A 12914-nucleotide genomic window follows, 5' to 3' on the forward strand; every position below is an offset into this window, starting at 1 on the left:
AATATTGAACTAACTTGATTAAACTTGAAACACTTTCTTCAAATGTCGCATATCAAATCTTATATCAATCATCGTAAGAATCTTCAGCTTGAAAAAAAAAAAAAGAAAAGAAATAATACTTATCGCATGTTGATTAGAAAGTCAAACAGTCTAATAAAAAATGAACAAGACAAATTATCGTAAAACTTTTTTCTCCAAGCGACCATCGATTACGGCTGACTCTAATTAACGAGAAGTCTTTCGGTTAGGATCTATTCTTGAAACGAGAAAGGTACAAAAAAACGTCTTCGATTTTGCCATACTCTCGGCATGTATCGAATGTGCTCGAGGTCGTGGTAAAGGATCCTCGTAGGTTCGGTCTGATTGATTTCGAGGTGGGGTTATACGAGGCCAGCCTCACCTCTAATCGATACATTTGCACATATAGACACGGTTTATTGTACCAATTAACCGCATAAACGCACGAAAACCGCATATGCCTTGTCATACAGTACTGTACAGAAATTACACCATCTGTCCGAGTGGTCATACGATAAAAATTAAACGCGTCGCATTGTATAAAGAAGTAGAAGCTGAGCAGAGATTTTTTTGGTACATTGAATATTATAACGAGTATCGATTTTTTAACATTTTATATTTTCTCGCGCGTTAGTTTCGTTCCATTTGCCCTAATCGTTCTAACTATGACAAAATTCGAAATATCAAATAAGCATTTTAATGTCCATTTCAAAGCAATTGCTTGTGGGAAGTGACGCGAAACTGTGGCACGGTGCTGTATTTAACGAACGTTACCATTTCCAGCGTCGTCTAGACGAGGGTGGATATGCAAATTCATGCGGTCGTAAGAACCGCCCCTAAACTCGTAATTGTTCGGCTGTGCGCCATACGTTTCGATACGGTACGAAATTCTAGCGAACTTTACACGGAGAACGAAAGAGACACGGTTGAAAATTGTTATCGTTCAAAAACTAATCATATTTCAAATCTGTATGAACTTGTTTATTATGGAACCTAATTACCGCGTAATCTTGAAAATTTCATCTTACGGTCAGGCGAAAAAGTTAATTAAAGTCAACGCTAAAGACCACTAGCTATCAACAACCACTTTATAAAAGGAAAAAGCAAGGAAAACGTAAAAATTGAAAGAAAACGTTCTGGATGCCACGGCCATGGAAAAAACGTAGCAATGATCGGAAATTCTTATCCAATTTCAACTAAACCCGCCTCCATTAAACGCCGTAAATTCCATCAACATCGACGCAGATCGTAATTATCTATCCGCTGAGTGCGTGTTATATTAATGCGAATAGCGTAACGCAAACAATCGCATTTTGATTTAGTACAGCTTTCATAGTGTGTATACACGCACTAAATCCATCGCGGGCTGAAACGAGCAGAAGTTGTTCTTCGTACGTACACGTTCAGGGATCGAATTACTCCATTATCGTAAAATGCGCAAGCGTTCTCGCAAACGCTTCGATGTTCCAGTTAAATAGGCAAGAGTCGTAATCGTCTAAACGACTGAAAAGAAAATCTCTCGAACGCTTTTCTCGAACGGACCGACGATTTCGAGCGCTAATTACGCGGAATTATCTGTACAGAGCATGCAGCGCATATAAAAAAGCATGGATATATCAGATTATGCGCATGTGGATTCCGTTACCGTGTAAATCCTCCTCGTTTTCGACCGAGAAAAGTTTGTATTTCAAGAGCGCACAAAAGAAGATAAGTACATTTTTGCCGACCCTTTCATTTTCATGTTACTCATTTACGATTGAATCGCTCAAAAATCTCAAATACTTTGTACAACAAACAAAACGTACATACATATAAATTTTTTAGTGGTTTATAAGCAACTTTAAGCGTTTTAAAAATGCACGAGCTTAAACATTTTTGTAAATAATCAAAAATATACAAAATATCACGAGGATCAAAATTTTGGTCAAAATTCCATTCTAAATCGCTTTTCCTATTTTTTCCCCTATGGTTTCCAGTTAGCTTTGTTCGTAGTTTGCGTCATACGCCACAAATCGTTCTAATCCAGAAATTTGTTAACGAGCGGAACAATGAACCGTGAAAATAAATTTCCCGAGGCTGGTGCATGAAAAAGACAACTTGACATAACCACGAGGGTGCAGTTGTTTGTCGGACTCATTAAAACCGTGAAGAGAGACGAGCTTTCCCGTGATAATTGTTCAGTTGAAAGTATGACATAGCCGTGATACGGTTTCGTTAATTATCACAGAAAGCGCGAATAATTTTAATTGAACAACGTTTTATTAAGATACGAAAGTATATTGATCCGGAATAATGGATTTTCCTTTTATATCCGCTTTTAATATCTACATATTGAATTTCTCTCTTTTTTTTTAATAGGTTGTAAACGAAAGTGGATATGATTGGACATACATTTCAGTGCTCATCGATACTGCAAGCAGATTGTCGTATCGATGAAACAATAATTTGGCAAGCTGGCAATTACAACGAAATTACGATTACGATACTGACTGCTCGACGACCGATTTATTCAACCGATATAACAATGCAATTAACCATGTCATTAGTTATTTATTGGTAGGAATTATGTTTTATCTTATGGCGGGTGTAATTCCGAATTTATCTGTTCACTGAATTGTATCCTAAAACTCCAATTACCTCTGTGAATACGAGAAGAATGAAATTGAATATCATCTTACTCCAGTGGTAAGAACCGAAGAAGTTTTAAAAATTAAAAATACTTCTCCAGCTGTTATACATAATACTTGCTTTAACTTCAGGAATTTAAAAATTTGAGAACTCGAGGCAGAGATCCAAGAACGGAACGTGCGCGAGAACTTTAAAACCTTCTCGTGTTCTAACTCCGATTGAAAGTCTTTCTCTTTATTCCTAGCCCGAAATTAAATAATTTAAAACTCGTATAACGATAGTATCTCCAATACACCGACGATTGATGGGCAAGCTTCCTTAAGCAAACAGTTCAAGAGGAAATTCAGTTAAATTCATCCTAAAAATACTCAAGTCAAATTTAAACTAAATTTAAAACCAGATATGATGTTCGATCTAACCACCGGCAGGCTATTTTTAGTAGTTCATTGCAGAGAACGGAAATTTCGTGACGACGGCCAGACAATAAGGGTCAATTTACCCTACGAACGATATCGATTCTCGTCAGGGCATCGTCTGCATATTTTTTCGCGGTACGGCCAGCGATCTCGTTGAAAAGCTTTCTAATTAACTAGAAGGAAGAATATATCGGCGACGCGAACTCGCCTCTCGTGAATTTTATATGGAGGGGATGATGCGACAAAAGGGGTTGGAATCGACCAAATGATCAGTCTATTACAGGGTCGTGGGTGTAGGAACGAGCTATTGGTGAATCGTCGTCGAAACGACATCAGCGAACGACAGAGAAGGAAATACGAAATGATAGCCATTTAGATGAGATACTTCTACCGGAATAAAAATGGGATCGCAATTAGGCCGGATTCGGTGGAATTTAGGCGGAAAGAGAATACGTGGATTAAAGGGATTTCGATGAGGTTCAAAATTGATTGCGCAGGGATATTTGCATGAGAATTATGTTCCGCGTTTCAACCTCGAAATTAAAGTCAATTTCGAGTGAAATGTTTAACGTAGAAAATTCAGTAGAATACTATTCAGCAAAGAGGTTTAAAGAAGACTTAACTACTAAATTATTATCGTAACAATTCTGTTCAAAAACGATCAGTTCCGTTCTCGAAGAATCTTCCACGACGCTCTTGGTTTGCCGTATTATTCATAAATGAACGATAATGTTCGTGTCTTCTGAAGGGAACGCATAAACATGCAAAAATAACATCTTATAATTTCACTACCTTCTATATATTATCTTACTTCTACAACATACATCTACCAACCTACAATCCAATTTCTACTTTCCATTTTCTTCTACGTTCAAGAGAGGTGTTTGAGAAAAATTACGAGACTTTCATGCAGAGCGGAATTTATTGATTAATCGTGTTCGCGTACGTTTACACGACACATATTCGCGGAATGTTCATGGAATGCATAGAAGAGGAAATCGATAGAGGGTTTTCTTTCAAGCCGTTTCCTTTCAAGATTGTCTGTCACGAGTTCGAGGACAAGGCTGAGGCACGACGAGAAGAATTACGGTATACAGAGGCACAAAGACTTCTTGTGGCATTGACACGAGCCACTCTGTTTCGCGTATGTCCCTTTGAGATGCCTCCAGCTCCTCGTAATGACATGACGGCGCGGTGCGGCAATTTCCACTAACCGGCTTGCAAGCCATCATAAATTGTAATGGTATTATCATCCCTAATTACGCGATGCACTTTGACACGAGTTCGCTCGTCGCAATTCGTAATGCGGCAATTACGGCAAACTATTTTAAACAGAACAACGAAACACTGTTTAATTAAGTAAGTTTGAAATATCGTCAGGTCTGAGAACCGAGCTGCGTTACGTTGATTCGACCGCGGTTCAAGTAGATCGAGGCATAAATGGTCAGACACTCGAGAACACTGTGATACGCGAAGTACGTCGATAAAGATCGTTCTTCTCTCACTTTAGTAAAATTAAGGTGTAAACGAGCATTTTTATCATTAACGACAATTAAAGGAGCGTAATATGTATTTTATATCGTACATAGATTGTTCATTTAATTTACACTCGATTATCTCTCCAACTATTGGTTATTTCAAAAAATGTTTCAACCGATACTTGCTTCGTTTCAAGGGAGATATTTTACGATGCTCGCAAATTCTATCTACGTGGGTGTGCCTCCGAGACTTCAAGGTAACCTTTGCTTTTTTAAATGCAACTGCTTGTTTCCATTTCGATGAAGGCGTAGTCAATTCCCCGACATGATTCGCGATCGATGAATATCAACCACGAAGAATATTACGAAAGAAAATTATTAGATTTTATGCGGGGAAAACTTCCCCCGATATCGAAATGAAGTATTCGATCAGACATTAGAAATAAACGTTATCTCCACTCACGTTTACAAGAACTTATTGTATTATTAAACTACCTTTTTAAGACCACAGATATGCTCCACATATTTTGCGACCATCCGTATCGTTTTCATACTATACCACTGACTGGTTTGTCCTAAATGCACTTTTAACGACTAAGCGTAGATCGGTAGATGAAGACGACACTGATCAGACGCCCAAAATATGAATTTCATAGGCGCAAGGAAAATGGTGTAACAGTTTGACGATTAAGACGATCTATTACCTTTGGTAGCTGTGTGCGAGTGTATAGCTGGTTGCCGCATAAAGTTGCGCGTGGCTTAAGTAGATTAAGATGGCAATGAGCAAACTACCAAGAAATCTACCTCGGCGATGCACTTGTGCCGAGGTAATTTTCATAGTTCAGGGAATAGAAGATGAAACACGCCAGCAACTATCATAGATCGTTTCGAAAGCTTTACGCGAATGTCGGCAACAACGATCGCGCGACAACCAAGGAAATCCTTGTGAAATTAACGAAATTCCTGGTACGTGCGGCTTCTGACATCGTTACAGAAAACTTCGTAATTTCCATTAACCAGAGAAATGAGTTTCGCAAGATCGCAAAAGGAAACGAACGTCGCCGCTTTACGATGAAACGAATTTTGCAAAGAGAATGCGACGTTAATGAGAAAAATAGAAGGAATAGTTATGAGGCGATTCGAAAACCATTTCAGGAAACGCTAAGAACAAGTCGAGTTACATTGAAGTTTGAAATTACGTTACGTAATACATTAAGGAAAAGTTTCTGAACGTGAATTATTTCCTCGAGGTAAATTTAACAATAATCTGCCATATAGATATACGATTTAAAATGCACGCTTATTTCCTAAGTTGGATTTTATTACGACAACATTATCGGACTACCTGACAAAGGTTATCTCTCTCTCCTTTGATTTTCATCTTTGGAGTAGATGTAGGTTTAATATGAAATGTAGAAGGTGAAGTGTATTTTTTCGATGCCTTTGAAATTCTTCAAGCAGGATATATCTATTCATATGAGTCTCCGTTGAGAAAAATCAAGCAATCTTGTGTAGAAGAACTCCCTTAGTTTACTTGGAAGTCCTTGCATTTTCTGAAAGGTTTTCCCATCCATTGAATTTATAGCGGCCTCGAGTAACAATATCGAAGGGGAATACTGTTTAAAGGGGACCCAAGTAATATTAAAACTCTTTACTATAAATAATTAAGTTTGCTACGTTGCAGTTCCAGCTTGGCATCTTCAAGGCGAAGTCAGGTATTTTAAAACGTTCATAAGACCGGAAATTGCATTCCTTACCCAGTTCGTAGTAAATATAGTTACCGAATAAAGTAGTATTTGCCAACTTGTGCGATTCTAACCTTTTCATGTGTGTTTGACCTTGATATTTCTTTATTACATAACGACAGATATGAAGCATTTACATCCTAAATATTGAACTTGATTTTACAAAATAAACAAAATGAATGGTATAATAAATGATAATATAAAATACAATAAAATTGATAATAACAATATAAATAAATCTCAAGCTCAAACATAAGAAAAGCCAAAGCTGTTCGTTGTCTCTAGGTTCTTCAAACGTAATAAGCTCAAATATTTATACGTTTCATAAAGCTTTCCAACATCTTACACAGCATCCTCAAAATTTCCCTCTAAGTATCGGCTCGAGCAGGCAAGTGAACATAAACCCTTGTTTGCTTTTTCGTTTGACGCACAAGAGAGGGTGAAACAGACTTGATTGACAAGTTAGATCCTCGCAGGTTATTTTCAGGAGGCATTGTCCGGTCGATAGGTCACGGTTTGAAATGTGTGCAAACATAATTTCGGTAGTGCTTATAGGGACCCTTTCGTATCGGTCGCGGAGTTGAAAAGGTGGGCGAACAGCGTTGAGGGAAGGTTTCATTCAGAGTTGGCTCCGCCTTGGGAAGAACGTACCTGATCGATAATTGGTTAGATTCGTGGAATATCGAATATTCGTAGAGCTACATCGAGCAATCTCAATCTTTATCGAGAGGACGAATGCCTCGATGGCTGTCGTCAGATTCGAATGGAAAGCTCCAATCGGCCAAACCGATAGCCATCGAATCTCTTCGCGAAATGTTTCTTTGCTTTGCAATACTCTTCAGAGAACTAGTCGTTAGCTTGTCGATTTTAAGAGATCAACAGCAATATCTCGATCGTAAATATCAAGAAACTTGATTCTTAAAAGGTCTCTAGAATTACGATCAATCTTTTCAATCTTTGTACGATGCTTTGAACCTGCATTTATGATATTAAGAAAAAGATGAAGATTTCGAATTGAAATCCTAACGAATCCTATCGTGCTAACTGTAATCTTATTTCGCAAAATAAACGAAACTTCGGTAAATCAAAGAACATGGTCGAAGTAACTTTTGATCCTCTCGGCGTAATTCGCTAAAGATAAAGTGATAAAAGTCAAGAATGGAATGAAAATGAAAAGTGACTTGGACGAAAACATTTCGAGATGTCGACAACGAGATTCTACTGGAAGATCAATTAATTAAATAGACTTGCCCTTAAGCTCCATGTCGGTGACCTGATCAGCTTTGTAGGTGACCGTCTCCCTACGATCCCCAACGATGAAGTAAATATTCGTGTATTCCTCGTCGTCGTTACCGCCGGTCCCGTTCCTCGCCTCGAGGTCCATGGCCAAGCAACTAATATCGGCCTTGAACCAGCTTCCGCTCCTCTGTGCTCGACCTTACGACAGCTTGTGAGGCGACCCGGCCTTGCTACTACTCGGGGCTACGAAAACATTCGATAGAATTTCGTTTTGTTCATTCAAAATGCAGAATAATTCGCTTGAACTTTTCGCGGGGCAAATGGTTGTATAATAGAAGAAATTATACGCAAATTTATAACAAATAAAGATATTAAACTTTCCGCGGAACGATAATATAGGAAAATTCTCTAAATAAGAATAATACGAAAATTACGTAAAACTGTCTTTAAACAATGAATTGTCTATAAATATTAACGGGATATAGAGCAAGTAATATCGATACTAACCTCTGGTCGGGTGTAGAGGGATAGCTGAATCCTCAACGAGCTCATCGTCGCATCGCCGCCCCGGCGGCAACAACCGGGTCAACCCCGATTATTGCACCTGTCGACTTCGTACCTGCCGTGCGCAACACCTGCAGGGTGAACGATTCAGCGTTGTAGAATCCCGTTGATGACCGTCCAGGCACTAACCGAGAGGACGATCGCTCGTCTACTACCAGCTCACACTGCACTCCTTCATGGTCCATTCTACAAATCGATCAAATACAATCGTTAGATTTTCTATCGAAATTATTTAATAATTACAGCAACCGAGATTATAATTAATTATTTTCCAACACGGTAAGTAAATCCAGTATTTTTCATCGAAGATCCCAGTGTGCCCGTTCTAGGGTTAATTTTTGCAATTTTTAAAAGTTAGGTAATTACTCGCTAATGAAAATATTCATATCTGGATGAAGTCGATCAAGCTTGGATTTTGTATGGCTCGATTCATTATATACCGGCGAATTCATGCAGAAACTGCGAAGAACACGCGTAAAACAGTCCGAGATGAACTTCCTAACGCGATTCTGGCAAACTTGGGGCTGAGCAATTAAATTAGGACAAGCAAGAAGTAGCAGTCGACTGAATATCGAACAGCTACGGAAACACTGACAGACTCGTAAATTCTAGGGGAAGAGCAGTTAACGTAGGTATCGCTTTTCGTGAATTTTAATTTTCGGAATCAAATATAAAACTTAGGTCTAGCAATGAAATTGGTTAGTAATAAAAGTGGGAGCGAGCTGTGTCAATGGGGTATGGAATAATTTAACAACAAGTTTTACATGGTAATCGAGAATGAATTACGTCGAGGTAGAAACAAGCGATAGGTTGTCTGTGTCAAATGTAAAATTTTATCGATACAACGTACAAGAATCTTGATATACAGACAATAACGAGACAATATTCGTCCACTCATATCATATTCATAGAAAATTGTCCGTTTGTTCTTACTTGGCAAGAGTGCCACACCCACACGAGACACTTAGGCGAAGAAAATTTACGATTTCTTTGCTCAAGGTTGTTGGCAGAAATTAAAAGTCCTGACACACCGTGTCTCGCCCTTAACCCATAACCTCAAACAACGATTCGCGTCACACGACAAAGATGTATATGACCGTCGACGAGTATTTATGACACGCTCGTCAAGGTACTATATTCCACATGGAAAACGTGCCTCCACTCGTGACGGTAAGAATTCTGGCAAAAATTTATCTCGAGATATATAAAGCATAACATTTAGTAAGCTTTGTATGATTTAGTATGGCACTAGGTATAAGTTTGAGTTGAGATTTGCATTCTCAGCATTTTCAGAAAGTAAGAGAAGAGATTGATCTTTTTCATCGAATTACATCTACTAAATTAATCGAGATATTCGTACGAAAATTTAGGAAGATATTGAAAAAGTGTCGATTATTATTTCTACGTTTAACATTTACTTTATCTAATATTATTTAAATTTGATTTATAAGGCCGATATTTCACGTTTATACGGCGCGATGATTATTATTTCTCGTTAGACACCAATTAGGGTGCAGCATCATTAAATTGTTGATATTAACACTGTGGCGTTAGGAGCGTTAATTAGTTTTCTCATATAACGTTTCATTTACCCATAGTAGGTTACGCAGTATGGGAGCACTATGAATATGAGAATTCCGGTACTAAGTAACCAAAATTATGGTCGAATAAAACGCGCAAAGACAAGTAACAAGTTCGTGGAATTTATTGCAACGTGAACAGTGATAATTTTTAATCGAGAGAAAATCTCGACTGCGTGACGACATCCGGGAACGTGAATTGCCATAAACGCCCTCGCAACTGTCGCTGTAAGTCTCCAACGCAATCAGACTGCACGTATAATAATAACGATAGCAGCAATAGCAACGACAATAAACAGTTTCGTTGTAAACAATATGGACGGATAAATCCGATCGTTCAACTCGAATATAATACGTTTATTATTCACCGAAGAACGAAATAAAAGAGATACACTTTACGTACAAATTTTTTATATCTGAATCTCACCCTCGTTTTATAATCGAAGAGAGAACTTCTAATATTCCAAGAAAATTTTTAGCATAAAAGTGAAACGAGAAACTAAGCATATCCGTAAGAATTCTTTCATATTTTCCTTAAACTTAAGAAATACTATTCGACCGAATGTGATCCGAAAAAAGGCACCAGAGTTAAAGGATTAATTCTTACGCTAACTTCTGGCTAAAAAATATTAAGCTTTGAACTACAATAACTTCGTAAAAGGAAATTGTACAACATTACGCCCGGGCTGCTTTTAATGGGCAACGCTTCTACGTTTTCACTACTGAATTGAATTTTCTTTTGTGAATTACCTTTTCATACTAGGTAAATGTCCGGATCGTGCAATCTCATCGTGGTGTAGCGTGGGTTATTTTAATGCCAACGACGCACATTTTATTCAAAACGTGATAAAATGACGACAAAAAATCGTATATCAATTTTGATAGGCGAAAAGGGATCGTTGTAAAGGCGAAGCTTCCACCTTCTGATTTATTATAAAACGAGTAACTAAAAAGTTTTATTAAGACCGACAGAAACGTATTTGAGGTACTTTCGAGGGAGAAATATCATCTTTAATTACTTTGCTGCGAAGTGTATTTAGATAAACGAGGGAAAATTCATTAGTACTACAATTGAAACTGAATAATTATTGGATTTACAATGCTGGTAATTCCGAAGTGAAAACGGAAGGAAAATAAATAGACGTTTGTTTTAAGAATAAGCTTAATTACTTCGAAGTTAATTGAAAGTCTCGCTAATAGCCCCCAAACCCATTTTGATGAAACGATGGAACATCGAGCGGCGGTGCGTTGTTAATTAAAAAAAATATTTAACTATCTGCTCGTTTTATTTTTGTTAAAATTTGACGAATCGGGACATGAAAAGTTAATGTTCAATAAAACCCACCCTTTTGTTTGATGATATCGGAAGAAAATAAAGCTTTTTCTGCGAATAAAAAGAGAATTAATGAAAAAACATTAAAAACAACGTATGGAAACGTGAAATATCAGAAAATACAAAAGACATAAATATGGAAAAGAACAACATGTGCAACACATACGAAATAAAGATATTAATAATAATATAAAAAAAAAAAAAACAATACGAAACACGTATTCACTAACTACGTTGAAAACAGCGCTTCTACAATAAGCATTACGTTCAATAGCATTTCACCAGGAACATCTATTATTTGCTCAATTATTTATCGACAATGCGCTGTCAAATCAAACACCCACTGTCAGGAATAGTATGTTCCATCGATGTAGCCTGCAAACGGAAGATGTCACGTGAAATTTACAGGAAACCTGTTGCAGAACAATGCCTATTATGAGAGGTGAATCGATCCAGTCGCGATACGCGGGGAAAATGATTTTCAACTCAACCAGTACGAAATCCGCATGAAAATTCATGTTACGCGTCGATTCTCTTCCGTTTCATCGCTGCAGGAAGTATAACGCGCTTTTAATTGGATCGAAACGTTCGTATTTGATAACGTGACAAGACATCCACCGTGATGGATACAATCGAATGAGGCGCGTCAGGCCAGAAGATCGAAGTAGACATCGCGCGTCGTGTCGAAACAGCATTCGAAACGGAGATATGTATCGCGCTGCCATCCAATCAGACATCTTCGAGGGGGAAAAATCTCGTTTAAATCGTTTCTCGAATCGACTACCATTCAGAAATCAGTTTACGCTTTCGTTATAACTTAATTATATTTTCTACAAAATTTTCTATAAACTCGCGATTATTTGAAGTTATTTGAAGTATTTTCAGTCGTTACAAGTTTATGCATAAGATTCGTACGTGCCAAAGAGATATTCAAATTCCAACTATTTCACGATCTCGTAATAAAATTCGTTTGTCAAATTTTATAACACGTTTAAAACCAATTTCAAAGAACAATTATCACTAAACATCGACTGAAGTGCATCGATCACCGATTGAAATTTCCACTGCCGATCACGTATCACGTTCCATCGAGCAGCCATCGATATGACAGGACTTCAGCCGGAAGATCGTGTTTCCGGAAACTTTGGAAGTTGCTGCGAACGATATCGGTTAATCAAACGGAATGTATGAAACAGGGAACCGAAGGGCGAGCGGCAAAGGGTGGAAATGACGTAAACCAATCGGTATCGGCAACACACAGATATACAGAGGACGAAGCCAATCAGAAGTGGGCGCCCTGTGCAACAGCAATTGCCAGTGGACTCTTAATCCTGGAAAATCGCCTTTTACATTGTCCGGTCGGATTAAAGCTGCGACCATACTGTTTTATACGCACAGCTTCGGTCTTCAAGTATATTTCACGTTCGAGCTCTGGACACCGAGCGATTTTGAGCTTTGCGCATAGAAAACGCAAATTTCGAACCCGTTTGTCCGGTTTCCTCGGTCCGTTTGAATCGTTCCATTCGGCCAGATTAACGTCGGATTATCGAACCAAATTGCGATAAAGGGGTGAATGTAGGAGTTTAAAGCGAAAATATTCGGACTGGTTGCAAATAAGAGCGAGTTCGATCGTGACGTTTATGGTTGTACCGTAGAATGGACAGGTTGCGATACTTTATTTTATTAATGTACAATTTTACAACTGTAAATTATGAAATAAATTATGAAAATGTAAAGCTTCTACAATAAAGTAAAGTAGAACTCTGTATCGCTATTCTTATTGCTGTTAATTCGAATAAATACAAGGAGTCCTTCTTTTCTTAAAGTCGTTGATAATTAATTGGCTCATTTGCAATTATACGATCATCTTCATTCACGAGAAAAAAATAACATTACGTCAGTTAAGGTGTTAG

At 37.9% G+C, this 12914-nt stretch overlaps 1 protein-coding gene across 3 annotated transcripts in view; it reads right to left on the bottom strand.

The window, feature by feature from the left end:
- Nucleotides 1-12914, bottom strand: part of LOC117206424 — a 138222-nt gene that overhangs the window by 33791 nt on the left and 91517 nt on the right. For all 3 annotated transcript variants that reach the window (XM_033445755.1, XM_033445757.1, XM_033445756.1), the window contains exons 4-5: nt 8032-8274; nt 7537-7767 (exon numbers count right to left, since the gene is read on the bottom strand). In XM_033445755.1, coding sequence (XP_033301646.1) covers nt 7537-7669 — 133 coding nt within the window. In that variant the 5' untranslated portion in view covers nt 7670-7767; nt 8032-8274. The remainder of the gene's footprint in view (nt 1-7536; nt 7768-8031; nt 8275-12914) is intronic.

This window comes from Bombus bifarius, unplaced genomic scaffold (assembly GCF_011952205.1).
Source record: "Bombus bifarius isolate JDL3187 unplaced genomic scaffold, Bbif_JDL3187 scf7180000008006, whole genome shotgun sequence".
Classification (NCBI taxonomy): domain Eukaryota; kingdom Metazoa; phylum Arthropoda; class Insecta; order Hymenoptera; family Apidae; genus Bombus; species Bombus bifarius.